This window comes from Microcaecilia unicolor, chromosome 1, assembly GCF_901765095.1.
Source record: "Microcaecilia unicolor chromosome 1, aMicUni1.1, whole genome shotgun sequence".
Taxonomy (NCBI): Eukaryota; Metazoa; Chordata; class Amphibia; order Gymnophiona; family Siphonopidae; genus Microcaecilia; species Microcaecilia unicolor.
This window is the reverse complement of record NC_044031.1, coordinates 66,305,733-66,326,549: the sequence shown is the minus strand read 5'-3', so window position 1 is coordinate 66,326,549 and position 20,817 is coordinate 66,305,733. Positions and strand designations below refer to the sequence as shown.

At 49.8% G+C, this 20,817-nt stretch overlaps 1 protein-coding gene across 2 annotated transcripts in view; it reads left to right on the top strand.

Moving 5' to 3' along the window:
• The window catches only part of WDR48 (WD repeat domain 48), a 148,073-nt gene that overhangs the window by 20,178 nt on the left and 107,078 nt on the right, over positions 1 to 20,817 (top strand). For both annotated transcript variants that reach the window (XM_030198107.1, XM_030198115.1), the window contains exons 4-5: positions 14,462 to 14,544; positions 14,704 to 14,833. In XM_030198107.1, the coding sequence (XP_030053967.1) occupies positions 14,462 to 14,544; positions 14,704 to 14,833 (213 nt within the window). The remainder of the gene's footprint in view (positions 1 to 14,461; positions 14,545 to 14,703; positions 14,834 to 20,817) is intronic.

Here is a 20,817-nt window from a genome sequence, read left to right as displayed (position 1 = left end):
AGTACCTGAATATATGTAAACCGCTTTGAATGTAGTTGCAAAAACCTCAGAAAGGCGATATATCAAGTCCCATTTCCCTTTCCCTTTCATCTTACCATGGGAAGGCCGCTGGATGCTCCGCAGTGGATACGATGGATGCCAGTCTGAAGGGCTGGGGAGCCCATTGTTTGGGACAGTTTACTCAAGGTCTCTGGGTTCCGGAGGAGGCAAGCAACGCTATCAACCTCTTAAAGACGAGGACAATGCACTTGGCGCTTCGAGCCTTTTGTCCACTCCTGGAAGGCTGGTCAGTCTGCGACATGTCCGAGAATGCTACGGCGGTGGCCTATCTCAATCACCAAGGAGGAACAAAAAGTCTTCAGTTGGAGCTGGCCGGAGAGTCATCTTCTAGACATGTCAGCAGTCCATGTGGCAGAGGTGGAAAAGGTGCAGGTGAACTTTCTCAGTCGCACACTCTGGATACCGGGGAGTGGACTCTAGGAGACGACGCGTTCCAGAGTCTCGTGCGTCGCTGGGGACTTCTGTCAGTGGATCTGTTCACCTCAGCGGCCAAAGCGAAAGTGTTGGCCTACTTCAGTTACCGAAGAGACCCCCAAGGACCAGGGAATCATTGCGCTGCTTCAACCGTGGCCAGAGGGTCTCCTGTATTCATTCCCGCTGTGGCCTTTTTTAGGTCGTCTGATCCAAAAGATAGTAGCTCACAGGGGTCAAGTGATTTTGATAGCCCCGGATTGGCCTTGCAGACCCTGGTACGCCAATCTTCGGAGTCTGTTGGCCGGTTCCCCTCTCAGGTTTGCGGTCCTTTGGGTTATTATTGCCGGGACCTGTTCTTCATCCAGACCCCAGTTGATTTTGTCTTACGATTTGGCTCTTGAGCAGGCGAGGTTAGCTAAGAGAGATTTCTCGGCGGGAGTCATTTCTGCCATGCTGAGGTCTAGACGTCGTTCCACTTCTCTTAATTATATCAGGACTTGGAGAGTTTTTGGAGCATGGTGTGGATATTTTCCCTTTTTTGCACCTCCTTTGCTCAGATCCTGGAGTTTTTGCAGCGGGGGGCTCGAGAAAGGTTTGGCGCTCTCCTCGCTTAAGGTTCCGATCACGGCCTTGGCCAGATTCAGAGGTCGGGTTCAGGGTAAGTCCCTGCCCTCCCACCCGGATGTAGTTCGTTTCTTGCGGGGAGTGTGTCTTTTTAGAGATGCAATGACCAGAATTATGCACAGTATTCTAGGTACGATTGCACCATGGAGGAATATAGTAAATGATGGCAGATAAAGAACTGAATGGTCCATCCAGTCTGCCCAACAAGATAAACTAATTTTACATGGTATGAAATACTGGGAAATTCCAGGCTGCACCAGCCCTTATACTGGTGTCACTGGAATAGCTGAATATCAGCTGCTAGGATGACTCAGTCCACTGGACTAGACTGGACTGGTCCAGCATGATGATTAAGGAAAGAGGTTTTTTCCATTTTACTACTACTTTCAATTTTGAGAGTGAGAAATTATAAACAAACCCTCCAGAAAAAGGTTTGAATACATTCCTCTTTCAGCCCTTTAAATAGCTAAAAACTATTCTGTTTGTCATGACCAAATTTGTTTTAATTATTAAGGGGCTAATTCTATAACTATACACAACATATTTTTCTCTGTATAGACTTTGCCAGATTTTCAAAACCAAAATATGCACATATTAATTACCCAAGTAGAACTGCATACTTACATGTATACCATCTTTTTGGGATGTACACATTTTCTGTTTTAAACTAAGTGCATGTGCTTGTTTAAACAACACATTTACATCTACTTTGGAGTGGGTATAAATGTCAGTTTGCATATGCATGCTACAGGAGCTGGGTGTAAGTGCCTAGTTTATAAAAGGGCCTCAGTTTTAATCACCAGTCCATTACTGTACTTCATAATATCTTATTAAGCCAGTATTCCTGATTCAAGACATTTGAATAATATGAATTGCTCTAGGCAATTATTCTCAGATGCTCCAACACGATATTGCACCTTGCGTTCTCAGTTCTGTTTCAGGAAGCAGCTCACCTTCCATATAAAAGAGGATCCATACTTTATTCTTTATTGGTGCATAATACAGCCTGTGTGTAATATAGCTGCAAGTAATTTTGACGTGTAAAATGAGGATTCGGCCGAATAAGATATTGTGAAAAAATGGACCCATGATTAAATGGGTAATCAGTCACAAATACAGACATTTGCAAGATGTGACTTACTATTTTTCTTCCTACATGATGGTCCAATATATAAAAATTATTTAAAATACTATGAGAGTTTGGATAAGACTTATGGCCAATTCTCCCTGTGATTACTGGATTATTTTGGATTGCTATTTTATATAAGCAAATAGGCACCTATGTTGCCTTTATAAAATAAGCTTAAAATAAGCGCATTTTGGACCCTCATGTGTCCAAAAAGGAACTGGTTATTTGACTATAGGCTATTTAGCTTTATTTCTTAACTGTTGTAAGGGGAATAAACTTGTTTAAAACAAACAGAAAAGAGAGAGAGACAAAAATCACACCCTAATTGTTTATAATTTTCTACTGTTCATGAATTTATACAGTTGTAACCAAAATTTTATATTAAATGTGCACTTATTTCAAAGCAATATTTATGATATCTCTGTATTATCCTCCATTGTTGTCTTAAGTCTTAACATTTGCTTTCTTGGCCACCACTACATACTAAGTGGAAGATTTCAGTGTGTCAACAAAAGTAACACCTAGATCATTTTTCTAAGTGGTGATTCCTAATGTGTTACCCTGTATCGTGTAACTATAGTTTAGGTTACTCCTCCCTACATGCATCACTTTGTACTTGCTCACATTAAATTTCTCCTACCATTTTGTTGCCCAGTCTTCCAGTCTTGTAATGTCTTCTTGCAGTTTTTCACAATCCTATGATTTAACAACTTTGAATAACTGTGTCACCAGCAAATTTGATCACCTCACTCACTGTTCCAGTTTCCAGGTCGTTTATAAATTTAGGATGGCTTAACTAAAAGCCCATTACTAAATATTATTCTAAAAGAGCCCAGGTTCAAGGGCAAGACTGAAATTTTATTAAAAGAGAGAAAGTAGGATAGAACTTGAAGGGAGGTAGGCATAGTGAAAGGAAGGGATACGACGAGCCTACCCCAAGTGCTGATAGCCATGTTAATTGCAACAGACTTAAACATTATCTGTTTTTGGGTAGGAGCTACAGTTTTGTATTTCTCATTCAAAGTTTGTCACTGTTGTGGCTGGGTTGCGTCAGGGGAAAGAGAGAAATATGGAGAAACCCCCAGATAGTTGCAGGTAAATGGCTCATGGCATTATAACACAACAGAAACCAGGCCCAATACAGCTACAAACCCAAAGAAGTAGGAGGACACTGCTAGACAAAAAAATGTTCTAACTATATCACTATGGGGCCCTTTTACTAAGGTGCAGTAAACAGTTAGCACATGAATTAGTGTGCATAATGTTAGTGCATGGCCATGTTGTACTGCTATGGATTTACAGCCTGTCTCACTGACACAGACTACTTAATAATTACTGTGGATTCTTTTGGATTCGTATTAGGTAAATGAGGCCAAGATGCACTAAAGACTCGTTAAAGCCCTTTCCTTACTGATTCCCTTAGCGAATCTGTAAGGAACGGGCATGCATCAAGGAATAGGAATGCAAATGAGCTGCTCGTTGTAGCTCACTTGTATTCTCTATTCAATCGTTAAAAAGTCGGCCGGTCGAGCATGCGCAGAGCAGCCAAGCGTTATGCTGGCTGCTCTGTGCATGCCAAGGACGTCCTTTTTGGACGTCCTTCACTATATATATAAAAAAAAGACGAGCTGTGCCTATGGATGTCCTTCACTATATATAAAAAAAAACCGATGAGCTGTGCCTATGGACGTCCTTCACTTTCTCCGAGGACAAGCAGGCTGCTTGTTCTCACGACTGGGTGACGTCCGCGGCAGCCTCCACCAACCGGAAAAGGCTTCGCGGGACGGTCGGCACGCAGGGCACGCCCACCGCGCATGCGCGGCCGTCTTCCCGCCCGTGCGCGACCGCTCCCGCCAGTTCCTTTTTTTCCGCGTCTGGAGAGAGTTGTGCTTTGCCGCTCTCTCTGTTTTCAGCCGCCGGATTTTCGATCGCGTTTACGCGGATCGTTGCTTTTTCTCTTAGTTTTTTGCTACCGCCGGTTTCTTTTTCAAAAAAAAAAAAAACCTGAGCGTGTGGAGCACGCGCTCCCTTTTTTTCCCTCGTTTCCAGCGGGGACGCCGCGTTGCGGCCTAGTGGCCGCACGGTCGTTTTCTTTTTTCGAGGTGTGATTTCAGCCACCATTGACGACTTTGACTTCGCCGACGCAATTTTTCCGTCGATGTCCTCGAAGGTCCCGAGTGGATTTAAAAAGTGTGGTCGCTGTGGCCGGCCGATCTCGCAGACCGACACCCACGCTTGGTGCCTCCAGTGCCTCGGGCCGGAGCACAATATCAAGTCGTGTTCCCAGTGTCTCGGTCTCCGGAAACGGACTCAGGTTGCGAGGCAAGTTCTGCGGGACCGTCTTTTTGGAACTTGCGCCGGCCCCTCGACGTCGACCTCGACGGCATCGGTATTGACGCCCGGTCCTTCGGTACCGGTATCGATGCCCGAGACATCGGCACCGATGGCATCGACCCCAGGAGAACAGGTCCCGTCGGCCCGCCGGTCCGCCGGCGAGGGTAGAGGTGAGCGGCCGCGTGGGCAGTCGGCCCCGGTCACTCCCTCAGCCCGTGGCCCACGGGACCGAACCCTGTCTGACCCGGCTCCTCGGGACCGAGGGGGATCGTCCTCCTCCTCCTCCATACCTCCCGGCGCCGGTGACGCGCATCGAAAGAAAAACAAGAAGCGTCGTCACCGGTCGCCCTCGGTGCATCTGGACATCGGAGAGGAGGCGACGCCGAAGCGTCATCGTCGAGAGGAGAGGTCCCCGTCGGTTGTGGAGGTACCGACGCGTCAGGGTTCCGGCACCTCGGTGCCGTCTCCTGGCCCCCATCAGCTTCTGGCACCGACACCCTTACCGGCCCCACCGCCTTTCCCGGCAGCGGGCCTGGACAAGTGCCTCAGAGCCATCCTTCCGGGGATCCTGGAAGGGCTGATGCGCCAGGCTGTGCCGGCGCCGGGGGTGCTTGCGCCCTCGGCGCCGATGTCTGTGGCGCCGGCGAGCTCTAGCCCGGCGCCGGGGCCGTCGACACCGCCGCCGCTTGCGGCGCCGGTCTCGACCGCCACGCAGGTGGAGTCCCCGTCGACGTCGATGGAGGGAGCTCCGTCCCCGCCGGCGCGGGAGTCCACCGCTCGACGACACCGAGACCTCGGTGCCTCGACGTCGAGCCGGGCCCGGTTCAGGACTCAGCTACACGAGCTTATGTCCGATACCGAGGATGAGGCCTCGTGGGGGGAAGAAGAGGACCCTAGATATTTCTCCTCAGAGGAGTCTACGGGCCTTCCCTCGGACCCCACGCCTTCACCGGAGAGGAAGCTCTCACCTCCTGAGAGTCTCTCCTTTGCCTCCTTTGTGCGGGATATGTCTATTAGCATTCCCTTTCCCGTGGTCTCTGTGGAAGAGCCGAGGGCCGAGATGCTCGAGGTCCTCGACTATCCATCACCACCTAGAGAGTCCTCCACGGTACCGCTGCACAATGTCCTCAAGGAGACACTGCTTCGGAACTGGGTGCGACCGTTAACTAACCCCACCATTCCCAAGAAAGCAGAGTCCCAGTACAGGATCCACTCTGACCCAGAGTTAATGCGGCCCCAATTGCCCCATGACTCGGCGGTCGTGGATTCTGCTCTCAAGAGGGCACGGAGTTCGAGGGATACCGCCTCGGCGCCCCCGGGGTGGGAGTCTCGCACTCTGGACTCGTTTGGGAGGAAGGCCTACCAATCCTCCATGCTCGTGACCCGCATCCAGTCATACCTGCTCTATATGAGCATCCACATGCGGACTAATGTGCAACAACTGGCGGACCTGGTCGATAAGCTCCCGCCGGAGCAGTCCAGGCCTTATCAGGAGGTGGTCAGGCAGCTGAAGGTGTGCAGAAAGTTCCTGTCCAGGGGTATCTATGACACCTGTGACGTGGCATCTCGTGCTGCGGCCCAAGGTATAGTGATGCGCAGGCTCTCATGGCTGCGTGCCTCTGACCTGGACAACCGCACCCAGCAGAGACTGGCCGACGTCCCTTGCCGGGGGGATAACATTTTTGGTGAGAAGGTCGAGCAGATGGTGGACCAACTGCATCAGCGGGAAACCACTCTCGACAAGCTCTCCCACCGGGCGCCTTCAGCATCCACCTCAGCAGGTGGACGTTTTTCCCAGGCCCGGCAGGCTGCACCCTATTCTTTTGCAAAGCGTAGGTACAACCAGCCGGCCCGAAGGCCTCGTCAGGCACAGGGACAGCCCCAGCGCGCTCGTTCCCGTCAACAGCATGCGCCTAAGCAGCCCACTGCGCCTCCACAGCAAAAGCCGGGACGGGCTTTTGACTGGATCCATGGGAACGTAGCCGCCCTCAAAGTGTCCGTACCGGACGATCTGCCGGTCGGAGGGAGGTTAAAATTTTTTCACCAAAGGTGGCCTCTCATAACCTCCGACCAGTGGGTTTTCCAAATAGTGCGGTGCGGATAAGCCCTGAATTTGGCCTCCCTGCCACCAAATTGTCCTCCGGGAGCTCAATCCTTCAGCTCCCATCACAAGCAGGTACTTGCAGAGGAACTCTCCGCCCTTCTCAGCGCCAATGCGGTCGAGCCCGTACCACCCGGGCAGGAAGGGCAGGGATTCTATTCCAGGTACTTCCTTGTGGAAAAGAAAACAGGGGGGATGCGTCCCATCCTAGACCTGAGAGGCCTGAACAAATTCCTGGTCAAAGAAAAGTTCAGGATGCTTTCCTTGGGCACCCTTCTGCCAATGATTCAGAAAAACGATTGGCTATGTTCCCTGGATTTAAAGGACGCATATACTCACATACCGATACTGCCAGCTCACAGACAGTATCTCAGATTCCGCCTGGGCGCACTGCACTTTCAGTATTGTGTGCTGCCCTTTGGGCTCGCCTCTGCCCCTCGAGTGTTTACCAAGTGCCTCGTGGTGGTGGCGGCCTACCTACGCAAGCTGGGAGTGCACGTGTTCCCATATCTCGACGATTGGCTGGTCAAGAACACCTCGGAGGCGGGAGCCCTCCGGTCTATGCAGTGCACTACTCGACTCCTGGAGCTGCTGGGGTTTGTGATAAATTACCCAAAGTCCCATCTCCAGCCAACGCAGTCTCTGGAATTCATAGGAGCTCTGCTGAATTCTCAGACGGCTCAGGCCTTCCTTCCCGAAGCGAGGGCCAACAACCTCCTGTCCCTGGCTTCGCAGACCAGAGCGTCTCAGCAGGTCACAGCTCGGCAGATGTTGAGACTTCTGGGTCATATGGCCTCCACAGTTCATGTGACTCCCATGGCTCGTCTTCACATGAGATCTGCTCAATGGACCCTAGCTTCCCAGTGGTTCCAAGCCACCGGGAATCTAGAAGATGTCATCCGCCTCTCCACCAGTTGCCGCACTTCACTGCTCTGGTGGACCATCCGGACCAATTTGACCCTGGGACGCCCATTCCAAATTCCACAGCCCACGAAAGTGCTGACGACGGATGCATCTCGCCTGGGGTGGGGAGCTCATGTCGATGGGCTTCACACCCAGGGTCTGTGGTCCCTCCAGGAAAAGGATCTGCAGATCAACCTCCTGGAGCTCCGAGCGATCTGGAACGCACTGAAGGCTTTCAGAGATCGGCTGTCCTGCCAAATTATCCAAATTCGGACAGACAATCAGGTTGCAATGTATTACGTCAACAAGCAGGGGGGCACCAGATCTCGCCCCCTGTGTCAGGAAGCCGCCGGGATGTGGAATTGGGCCTGCCGGTTCGGCATGCTTCTCCAAGCCACATACCTGGCAGGCGTAAACAACAGTCTGGCCGACAGACTGAGCAGAGTCATGCAACCGCACGAGTGGTCGCTTCATTCCAGAGTGGTACGCAAGATCTTCCGAGAGTGGGGCACCCCCTCGGTGGACCTTTTCGCCTCTCAGACCAACCACAAGCTGCCTCTGTTCTGTTCCAGGCTTCAGGCACATGGCAGACTAGCGTCGGATGCCTTTCTCCTTCATTGGGGGACCGGCCTCCTGTATGCTTATCCTCCCATACCTTTGGTGGGGAAGACCTTACTGAAGCTCAAGCAAGACCGCGGCACCATGATTCTGGTGGCGCCCTTTTGGCCCCGTCAGATCTGGTTCCCTCTTCTTCTGGAGTTGTCCTCCGAAGAACCGTGGAGATTGGAGTGTTTTCCGACTCTCATCTCGCAGAACGACGGAGCGTTGCTGCACCCCAACCTTCAATCCCTGGCTCTCACGGCCTGGATGTTGAGGGCGTAGACTTCGCTGCGTTGGGTCTGTCTGAGGGTGTCTCCCGGGTCTTGCTTGCCTCTAGGAAGGATTCCACTAAAAAGAGTTACTTTTTCAAGTGGAGGAGGTTTGTCGTGTGGTGTGAGAGCAAGGCCCTAGAACCTCGTTCTTGCCCTGCACAGAACCTGCTTGAATACCTTCTGCACTTATCAGAGTCTGGCCTCAAGACCAACTCAGTAAGGAATCACCTTAGTGCGATTAGTGCTTACCATTATCGTGTGGAAGGTAAAGACATCTCTGGAGAGCCTTTAGTCGTTCGATTCATGAGAGGCTTGCTTTTGTCCAATCCCCCTATCAAGCCTCCTACAGTGTCATGGGATCTCAACGTCGTCCTCACCCAGCTGATGAGACCTCCTTTTGAGCCGCTGAATACCTGCCATCTGAAGTACTTGACCTGGAAGGTCATTTTCTTGGTGGCAGTCACTTCAGCTCGTAGGGTCAGTGAGCTTCAAGCCCTGGTAGCTCACGCTCCATATACCAAATTTCATCACAACAGAGTAGTGCTCCGCACCCACCCAATGTTCCTGCCGAAGGTGGTGTCGGAGTTCCATCTTAACCAGTCAATTGTCTTGCCAACATTCTTCCCCAGGCCGCATACCCGCCCTGCTGAACGTCAGTTGCACACATTGGACTGCAAGAGAGCATTGGCCTTCTACTTGGAGCGGACACAGCCCCACAGACAGTCCGCCCAATTGTTTATTTCTTTCGACCCTAACAGGCTAGGGGTCGCTGTCGGGAAACGCACCATCTCCAATTGGCTAGCAGATTGCATTTCCTTCACTTACGCCCAGGCTGGGCTGACTCTTGAGGGTCATGTCACGGCTCATAGTGTCAGAGCCATGGCAGCGTCGGTGGCCCACTTGAAGTCAGCCACTATTGAAGAGATTTGCAAGGCTGCGACGTGGTCATCTGTCCACACATTCACATCACATTACTGCCTCCAGCAGGATACCCGACGCGACAGTCGGTTCGGGCAGTCGGTGCTGCAGAATCTGTTTGGGGTGTAAATCCAACTCCACCCTCCAGGACCCGAATTTATTCTGGTCAGGCTGCACTCTCAGTTAGTTGTTCTTCGTAGGTCAATTTTCTGTTGTACCCTCGCCGTTGCGAGGTTCAATTGACCTGGGTTCTTGTTTTGAGTGAGCCTGAGAGCTAGGGATACCCCAGTCGTGAGAACAAGCAGCCTACTTGTCCTCGGAGAAAGTGAATGATACATACCTGTAGCAGGTGTTCTCCGAGGACAGCAGGCTGATTGTTCTCACCTACCCTCCCTCCTCCCCTTTGGAGTTGTGTTTCATATTTTATTGCTTGTCATTCAACTGGCGGGAGCGGTCGCGCACGGGCGGGAAGACGGCCGCGCATGCGCGGTGGGCGTGCCCTGCGTGCCGACCGTCCCGCGAAGCCTTTTCCGGTTGGTGGGGGCTGCCGCGGACGTCACCCAGTCGTGAGAACAATCAGCCTGCTGTCCTCGGAGAACACCTGCTACAGGTATGTATCATTCACTATATTTAAAAAAAAAAAAAGACGAGCTGTGCCTATGGACGTCCTTGGCCCCTCCCCCCCCGAGATCGCCGCTGCTCCCCCCTCCCCCTGCATTGAAATGACAGCTTCCCGCAGCCCCAGCCTCCCCGCCATCCTCCGCCCCCCTGAGGTTGTCACTGCTGCCGCTCCCCCCCCTCCGTCTGCCACCGGGCCGGGCCCTCACAGCGCCTCTCACCTTCGTGTGAAGGCGCTGCAGCAGGCAACAGCTGATTGCCTCCCTTCGGACTTCCCTCCTTTCCTCCCTGGCCTGCCCAAGTCTGACATAAGTAACTTACGTAAGTAACTTACGTCAGATGAGCGGGGGCCAGGGAGGAAAGGAGGGAAGTCCGAAGGGAAGCGACGCCTTCACACGGAGGTGAGAGGCGCTGTGATGGCCCGGTGGCAGAGGGGGGCGGGTGGAGGGGGAAGCGACGGCGGTGACGACCTCAAGGGGGCGGGGCCTCGGGGGTGTGGAGGATGGCGGGGAGGACGGGGCTGCGGGAAGCTGTCATTTCAATGCAGGGGGAGCGGTGGCGATTTCTGGGGGGGGGGGGGCGACGTCCATAGGCACAGCTCGTCTTTTTTAATATATATAGTGAAGGACATCCATAGGCACAGCTTGTCTTTTTTTTTTTTAATATATAGTGAAGCCCCAACGACAGGTACAGACCTCTCGTTAGATTTTCCAGCGTTAAGGCAATCGGAAAAGGTTAGTGCATCTCATTACAATAGGGTTTCTACACAATTTGCTCATCTGCGTTCCATTTTCGTTAGCTGCTACCGTTGTCGGAAAAAGGTTTGGAGAAGCCTTTAGTGCATGCCAGGTTTACTACTTGCTCGTTAATGGCTCGTTAAAAGCTCATTAAGTTTAGTGCATCTGGCCCTTAGGGCCAGATGCACTAAACAATCGTTAGAGCCCTTCCCTTACCGATTCCTAGGAAAGGAAATGCAGATGAGCTGCTCGTTGTAGCTCACTTGCATTCTCTATTCCATCGTTAAACAGTCAGCCAATCGGCCGGTCGAGCATGCGCAGAGCAGCCAAGCGTTATGCTGGCTGCTCTACACATGCCAAAAACGCCTCCCTGTGCCGCCCGAAGACGCCGCACTGCTCACCCCCTCCGATGGCGGCTCGATGCAGAGGACAGTGCAGTTGAGGACGGCCATCCAAAAAAAATGTCCATTTTGGCCGTCATTCTCCCCCCCCCCCCCCCCCCCCCCCCCCGCAATAATAAAAACGTCTTTTTTGGTAGTGCTTCACTCAGCTGAGAGACCTGGAAGTCTTAGAGCCAATCACAACGTGGTCAGCCAAGCTAAACGCGCTGTGTTTGGCTCAGAGACTTCCAGGTCTCTCAGCTGAGTGAAGCACTGCCAAAAAAGACGTTTTCATTATTGCAGGGGGAAATGACGACCAAATTGGATGTTTTTTTTGGATGGGTGTCTATTTTGGCAGTCATCCTCCTCCCCCACTGCAATAATAAAAACGTCTTTTTTGGTAGTGCTTCACTCAGCTGAGACACCTGGAAGTCTCTGATCCAATCACAGCGCGCTCAGCTCGGCTGAACGCGTTGTGATTGGCTCAGAGACTTCCAGGTCTCTCAGCTGAGTGAAACACTGCCAAAAAAGACGTTTTCATTATTGCGGGGGGGGGGGGGGGGGGGGGGGGGATGATGGCCAAAATGGACGTTTTTTTTTTTAAAACTAAGCACTATATATTTTTTTGTTACTTTTGTTGCAGTTTTTCAATCCCGTGCAGCCTCAACGAGAGGTACAGACCTCTCATTAGATTTTCCAGCGTTAAGGCAATCGGAAAAGGTTAGTGCATCTCATTACAATAGGGTTTCTACACAATTTGCTCATCTGCATTCCGTTCTCGTTAGCTGCTACCATCGTCGGAAAAAAGTCTTTAGTGCATGCCAGGGTTTACTACTTGCTCGTTAATGGCTCGTTACGTTTAGTGCATCTGGCCCTGAGACCTTTATTAGAGGTGCCAAAATCTACAATGATTAAGATATATACAATGAATAGCTGTATAAACAATCATTACATCACTGGTCTCTACATCTAAGCAATGCTAAGAGTTCTTAGAACAGGAAAAGAAGCAATAATACACTATACATACAACATCACTGGGTCAGGAATTTCAGGCCCTTATCTCATCAGCTAGGAGGCCCGTTGCAGCGAAAGGCCAAAGTCTCCTTATGACCAGGAACAAGTCCTCTGTGCGATACGTCTACCCACAGATGAGCCTCAAAACTCTGCTGCAACAAGCCCCCCTTTTTATAAGGCTTAGAATTCATATTCCGAGCTAAGGAAAATTACAGAATGCTTCTCTGTTTAGGTAAACAAACCATACTGTGGGAACGTGGTCACATGTTTTCCAAGTCCAGGTGGCCAGGCTGAACTCCGAAAACAAGCACCATCCTCCTCTTCACATACCAAATTAATTAGAGCTGTGTCTTATCTTCTGCATTCCAACTTATTTTCGCACAATCAAAGTTAATCATTTTTAAACAGAATTACTTCTAATCAACAATACAGACCCAGAGTGCACTGGTTGATCAAGACAGAGTTGAAAAACAATCTTTAAATTTCACTTTTATTACACGTTAACTATCACCATTCCAGCATGACAGTGTACACTAATTCATACGCTAACTGCATAACCTGTTTTGGGGTAGAGAAGAAATGTGGACTATTGCAGTTAGTGCACAGTCACTTAACATATGCTTTCACTGGTGGAAATAATGCAGATGCACTTCTGCTCTCTAAGCAAGAGGCCATAAACAATACACCATTTATCAAAAGATATCTAAGAGGTTTACAAAATGATAAAATAGGGATAAAAATAAAATAAAAACAAGCACAGCCATCAAAGTGGGGCAAATATAAAACAAAGCAAACAAATCCTACAGAGTAAAAGTAGTATAATGTAGGGTAGGGAAATGACCCTATGGGGCTCATTTTCAAAAGAGAAAAATGTCCAAAAAGTGACATAAGTCTGCATTTGGACATTTATCTCACAAAAACGTCCAAATCCAGTATTTTCAAAACTTCATTTTTAGACGTTTTTGTCTAAAGTCCATCAGAAGGACATCTAAATCTCAAGGGGGCGTGCCAGGGCCGTGTTCAAGGCGGAACTTGGGCGTTCCTAAGACTTAGACGTCTTTCAGCCGTAATGGAACAAAACGAAAACGTCCAAGACTAGAACGTAGATGTTTTGAACTAGACCTGTTTTTATTATGAATAAGGCACAAAAAGGTGCCTCAAATGGCCAGATGACCACTGGAGGGAATCGGTGGTGACCTCCGCTTACTCCCTCAGTGGTCACTAACCCCCTCCCACCCCCCCCCCCCCCCCAAAATTGTGATGAAGATCATTACTTGCCAGCCTCTATGCCAGTGTCAGATGTCATCCTCAGGTCTGTTACAGCAGCATGCAGGTCCCTGGAGTAGTTTAGTAGTAGGTGCAGTGCACTTCAGACAGGTGGACCCAGGCTCCTACCTCTCCCTAACTTTTACACTTGTGGAGGAAACTGTGAGCCTTCCGAAACTCACCAGAAACCCACTGTACCCACTTATAGGTGCCCCCTTCACCCTTAAGGTCTATGATAGTGGTGTACAGTTGGGGGTAGTGGGTTTGGGGTGGGTTTTGGGGGGCTCAGCACCCAAGGTGAGGGAGCAGTGGTCAGACGTGTACCTGGGAGCAATTTATGAAATCCACTGCAGTGCCCCCTAGGGTGCCCTATTGCTGTCCTGGGATGTCAGGGGGACCAGTCTACTAAAAATGCTGGTTCCTCCTACGTCCCAGTGGTTGATTTTGGATGTTTTGCACTTGGACATTTTTTTTTTTTTTTTTTCAAAAATGCCCCCCCCCCCCCCCAAAAAAAAAAAGTCCATATCACAAAACCTCCATAGTATTTTCGAAAACAAAAGATAGACGTTTATCTTTTTCGAAAATGTCCTTCTTTGCTGTTCAGAATTTGGACATTTTTGTAGAATGTAAGCTCTTTGAGCAGGGACTGTCTTTCTTCTGTTTGTGCAGCGCTGCGTACGCCTTGTAGTGCTATAGGAATGCTAAATAGTAGTAGTAGTAATTTAGACGTTCTATCGAAAATGGCCCTCTATATCAGTCAGGGAATTCTAACACAAATAATTCTAACCTAACCAGTTAAAGAAAAGCAGTATACCTATCATACAGCAAAGAGGGTTTTTTGTGTAGTAACTGTTTGGGAACATACTGAGAATGGTAATTTTGGCACTTATGGCACTTAACCACATAGTAAGTGCAAACCCTCTGTTACAGATCTTTGATGTTCCATAGTGTATTGCTGTTCAAGTGATTCATAACCAAATTTCAAGTCTTTCTGAACCCATAGTTTGGGATTATTTCTTTGCAAGACATTTATTATAAAATGTATAGAGAACATCTGTTTTTAAGCCGTTTATTTTGTCTTTTCATTTTAGTAATATCTGCTTCTTCGGATACTACTGTTAAAGTGTGGAATGCACATAAGGGGTTTTGCATGTCAACACTAAGGACACACAAGGTACTGTATAGACAGTGTTGTTTTGATTTCATACTGTGCAATATCTGCTTCAATGTGAACATTTTTATTATGAAAAATACAATGTAAAATGTCTGGAATAATTTTATACAACACTTATTTATCTTTTAATATTGATGGTATTTGTGTTGTGTATTGTAGGATTATGTGAAAGCCTTAGCCTATGCAAAAGACAAAGAACTGGTAGCATCTGCAGGGCTGGACAGACAGATATTCCTCTGGGATGTAAATACTCTAACAGCACTGACTGCCTCAAATAACACTGTCACCAGTAAGTGCGGAGTAAAAAAATTACATTTTGTGAATATTTGATTAGATATATTCACTTCATGTTTTGCTTCCAGACCATAAGTATCGACCACATTACAATAAAATACATAGAGGGGCAAAATGGAAAGATCGTCCAAGTACGAATTAGGGCGTTCTTACGATAACGTCCAAAAATAGACCTGTATAATGGAAAAATAGTGTGGGCGTTTTTCGACAATCGATTATCCCTGTAAGCAAACAATCAAATGACGAGCGCATAAGCGTGACTAAATTGGGCGCCCTAACACGGTCGACTATTGCAGGTGCAAACGACCAAATCACGTGGTGTGAAAAATAATGTACATAGGTGTATCGTAAGTACAATACATGTTGTTCATGCCATCTGGGTACGGAAATATATGAGGAACGCATATATGTGTCAACTACAGACATATCATGCTGCTCCACCCATACTTCCATCATATGTGCCCATCTGAATATCCGGATCTGCATGCACTGTACACCTACTGCTCCACCCATACTTCCATCATATGTGCCCATCTGAATGTCCGGATCTGCATGCACTGTACACCTACTAAACATGCAGTAAATGCATATTGTGTATATGTGAAAAGGGTCGGGTGGGGTGCGTCATCTATATAAGGCACGTTTCACACTCCTGCAGGCATGTGCACGTCAAAGACGTCTATGCTTACGAGGGCGTCCACGTGCTGATAGCGGCCATATATGGAATGGTCATCCATATATGGAGCTGTGCATGAAACGACGTCCCTCACGCAAGGTCGTCTATATAAGGCACCTCTTTTCCAACACGTGGAAAAATGGCACAACGCAGGGAGCCAAATTTTGGAGAAGAGGAGAGCCTGCTGCTTGTCCGGCTCTGCCTAAGGCACCGCCATCGCCTTTTCATCCAGCACCACCACCTGCCCCCCAGGCTGCAGGCCATGCGAGCCTGGTCCCGCATCCGGGAACGATTGGAAAGGTAAGGTTATGGCCCAACCCCCCTCCCCTCCTGTACCTACACATATAACAGCTCCGTCATCAATGTTACCAGCAGTAACTGGAGTGTCCATGCAAGGATCATGAGTAATATAGGAACATGCACAATCACTAATAATTTGTATGTTATTTAAACGACCACCATTCCCACATCCCTACAAGAATGTATTTCGTTAGGTTACTATCGTCACTATGCTATTAGTGTTATGTGAAAATTTCGTTAGTTATGTGAAGGCCACATTTTCCAACCCCTCTTTGCAGCCAGTGGGTTACAACGCCTCCAAATAGTGCAAGCATGAGACCAATGAAACCTATACCATACTATTATAACATGGTCATGATAACACATATAAAGTAGTTTAACAAGCATACATTAGAATGTATACAAACGGTACTGTCTGGCCTCATGCCCACCTCTCTGCCATCATCTGCATAGGAACCAACTCGGTGGCTGCTGTGGGTGCTTCACCACCCCACCCCCAATATCAAATATGTATGGAGGGAGGGGTCATCTCCACTGGGGGTTCCACCCCCCAAAATGTTAAAAAGGTGGCTCCTATGATTCACTACCAATGGAGGTGCCCCCCCCCCCCCCCCCCAACACTGTAGACCCTCTCTCTCTGGTATGTGAATAGCAAATTAATGTGTGCAGAGGACAAAAAGGACCAACACCCCTGACCCCTGCTCTACAAACTTATATCTTACAGACGCTTTGGAGTCCACCGGGACCTCGAGTCCTTAAGGAGGCGGTTCCGGCGGGTGAGGCGGGAGAGGCCTGAGCTCATCCGGGCGGTGCGAAGGCACCTCAGGGCTCGCCGTAAGTATTCAAAAACAGGACACCTGTACACATTACTACATACATTTCATGAATAAAGCAAATGTGTTGTACAATATCACTTCCCATGTGCCTAATAGCCACCTAGTAAGTAATACCATATCTGTCCCAGATCAAGGATGCAGGTTGCAGGGGTTCTCCCATGAGCATGCTTGCAACGTCCGACCATCCTCCCGAGATGAATGAGATGATATGCCACACTTTACTATTCCCCTTATTGTGGTGGCTGATTACTGTGTCCTGGTACAGCTGCCTGAGGCCCTACTTTTACTGCATGTTATGGCCTAAATCACATAAAAGAATTGTGCTCAACACCCTTCCCACTGCCCCCCCCCCCCCCCAATAACTCCTACAACAACTGCCCATCAACCCCTCGTTGCATTTCACAATGCAAACATGCTGGTCAGCAATGAATTTGGTATGGCCACATGTCCTGCGTGGTGTGTGTCAGAGGAGGGTCCAGGGTTCTGTTTCATGTCATCTGATGCAGCTCATTCCCCATGGGCATAGGCTACGCCTTACCACACCCTGCCCCATGCCACCCAGCTACTGCACTATGCAAGCCATGGTGTATGCACTGATCTCAATCACACTCCTTTTACATACACAGGGCTCCACCAGCAGGAAAGTGAGCGCCAGGATGAGGAGGGCCACCACCCCCAGGAGGAGGAGGAGGAGGAGGAGGAGGAAGAGCAGGAGGAGGGGCACATGGAGGAAGAGGAGGAGCAGGAGCCAGGCCAGGAGGCGGGCCACCAGCAAGAAGAGGAGGAGGAGGACTCGGAGGAGGGAGTCCTCATTATAGACCTGCATGAGGACCCCTCCCCACCTGCAGCACCATCGCCTGGCCCACCTCCATCCCCTGGGCCAGCTTCTGTGTCCCCTGGCCCACCTCCATCCCCTGGGCCAGCTTCTGTGTCCCCTGGCCCACCTCCATCCCCTGGGCCAGCTTCTGTGTCCCCTGGCCCACCTCCATCCCCTGGGCCATCTTCTTCCGTGTCCCCTGGCCCACCTCCAGCCTTTGGGCCTGCCACTGTGGTGCGCCTCCTGCAGCAGCTGGTAGATGGCCAGCAGCAAATTATAGTTGGCCAGCAGCAACTTCTAGTTGGCCAGCACCAGCTGCTGCAGGAGGTGACAGCCCTACGGCAGGGCAATGAGCAGCTCCAGGGCCCACTAAGGGTACTGCTGGGGCTGCTCATTGCCCTGCTACAGAGGGCCTTACTAAGAGGGCGTGGCCGCCCTTAATTTAAATAGGGGGGCCTGTTGGTGTTGTGTGTGTGGGGGGAGGGAGGGAGGGAATTGTTGGGGTTGTGTGTGTGGGGGGAGGGAAATGTTGGGGGTTCTGTGGGGGGTGGGGGAGGGAATTGTTGGGGTGTGTGGGGAGTTGTGGGGGGGAGGATGGCATTGTTGGGGTTATTTTGTAGGGGTGGGGGTGGGGATGGGGCCAAATAAATTTTTGTTATAATATAACTATCAGGGTGTGTGTGTGTGTTTGTCTCCCTTGTGCATTACATATCACCAAATGGTGCTGTTGAGTTGAGAGGAAGGAGGCAGCAATATGCACAGCATTAAATGTGCTGTGTGAATGAGAAGGTGATGTATGTCTGAGAATGTTGGCCAGACAGAACGCCACCTGTTCATTCCAACCTGCATGGCCCATATGTGCAGGGGGGTTGGGCCGGGGAGGCTGGATGGATATTTGTGTTCATTAATAAAAATGGCCAGCCAGCATCTCTCTCTCCTTCCTCCCTCCCTCCCCTCCACCATACTGACCCACAATACAGAGTGCCATCAATAAGAGATTAATAGTGTACCACGTGTGATCTGCCAGGTACACACTTCCACATAACTCCAGGTACCACATACAAAGTGTTTGCTGTCTGATGGACACATATCCTTACCCACAAGCCACATTGGTGGGGTGGGGGGGGGGGGGGCAAGAAGGACCTACAATACAAACAGCTGGCTCATATTTTCACATTGAATACATCAGCTATGGTATATAATGCTGAGGAGCAAAAGGGAAACAATGGGAAACCCAATAGATGGATGGTTACTTCATCACAGTTGCAATGTAATACTTGTGTTAGGGAAGGCCACAAATAAAAATGGTGCTCATTATTTGCAGGTGTGATCACACTTTCTCCAGTAGTCGATCAAGGTGTGTTACATTCAAGTATTCAGGGTTTGTGTCAAACTTTGTCGCTGAACTGACTTGCCTTAGGTGGGATTTGAACCAGCAACCTTATGATTATAAGGCTGGTGCTCTAACCACTAGGCCACAGCAGCCATCAGGCTTTAGCCACCACCAGTTACTTTGGGTTGGTACCTGTACACACACCCCTTTCCCTCACCACCACGTCATAGGCCTCAGTGGCACTACCTGTAGCCACCTCTATCATTTTGTCCAGGCTACCGATTAAAAACAATGTAATGTGCATGTTCCCTACCCTACTACTACCTATGGAGCAATTTAGGAAGGTGGTCCATAATGTGCTATACACATCGATTGCATTAATCATTCTCCCCTCCCCCGCCTATGGACCTTGAGAATGGGTGGCCACTTCATAAATGGGGACTGGGGTACACCACATAAACAAGGAAGATGGAACCTACCGGGAACCAATACAGCACCTCCAACCGCTGGACCACACCACTGAGGACCTGCCAACCCCACAGTACAGTGCACAGGAACCTGGTGAAAACAGAGCTACCTAACATCTGACTCCAGACTACATACATACAGTGAATGCACACTCCTTGACTATGAGCACAAAGAGAAGAGGTGGCAGACAAATGAGAGCTTACCATGAACGTCTGTTTCAAGACTGTGTAGTGCGCCTTTTATCTTCTGGAACATTAGCTGCACATCTCCCTGATTGAAATGACCCTTACCGAGGGGTGCTTGATTTGGGGTGAGTGTAGCAAATTCGTGGCCCCCACACACTGCCTGCTACAACCAGGCAGAGAGAATGGGAGAAAGGAAGGGAGCATCAGGCGATGTGGAAGACAGGAAACGGAAGGCGTGGTGGCTGAGGGCCAACAATAATTCCCCCCCCCCCTAAATACACAGGTGTACCCAAGCATGCTAAGTGAGGGTAAAACCCTGTAACTGATTATTACGAACATCGGGCAAGGTCTCAGTGCAGGAAATGGCAGGTAAAATGGCAATGAAGAAAGGGAAGGCAGGTGGAGATGCCCATACTTATCTACTCATAATCGAAACCATGTGTTCCTAATCGCTATCTGAGCTGGGCACGCTTAGGAATTATGTGTATAATTGAAAAAGTAGCGCCCAAATCAGAAACGCCTATTCCCCCGTCTCAATGGGCGTTCTTGGCGCCTATATAAACGCCCACTCCGTATTTTCGAAAACACCATTGGTACAATGCCACCACGCATGCCGCCGACCCGGAAGGGTAATTTTCTCGAGGCAGAGGTGGAGCTCCTGGTACAAGAAATTGTACAGCGGCACCGGAGTCTGTTTGCTCCCACAGGGCAGAGGCTGGCAGCAACAGTAAAGCAGCGGGAATGGGAGGCAGTACGGGACAGCCTGAATGCTGTCTTCCATGCTGGGAGAGACGTGGAGGACTGCAAGAGGAAGTGGCAGAAGCTGAGGAGGGATGTTCGGAGGAAGGCGGGGGCCAATCCCCCAGGCAATGATACTGCCAACCTTACACCCATCGAGCTGATGGTGTACTCCCTCCTACCCCAGGAGGGCATCCACGGGATTGGCTCCATGGACACCTCGGGCCAGGCTGAGGACTCGGGTAGGTGTTTCATTATGCAGTTGGGGTATCTGTTGTGCTGCAGTACACTTGTGTTATAGAAGTTGGGGTCAGGGGGAGGGAGGTGAGGAGTGGGGGGCAGGAGGAGGGAGGTAGGTGGAGGTGGAGGTGGGGTGGGGGGGGGGAGTATCTCTGGCTGTCTTTCTGTATATTAACAGGCCACCTTTATGATGCTGTTGTGACCTGGTAACCCCTACTCACTAGCTCTCTACCCTTACTCCCTATCCCTACCATTGTGATTGGGTTTCCTCTTACTTGTCCTGTGTGCCCATATTTATAGAATTAATTGTAAGCTCTATTTGAGTAGTGGTAGTGGTCATGTGTGTTATAGGAGCAAGCAGACAGGGTGGGTGCTGTGTGTGTGTG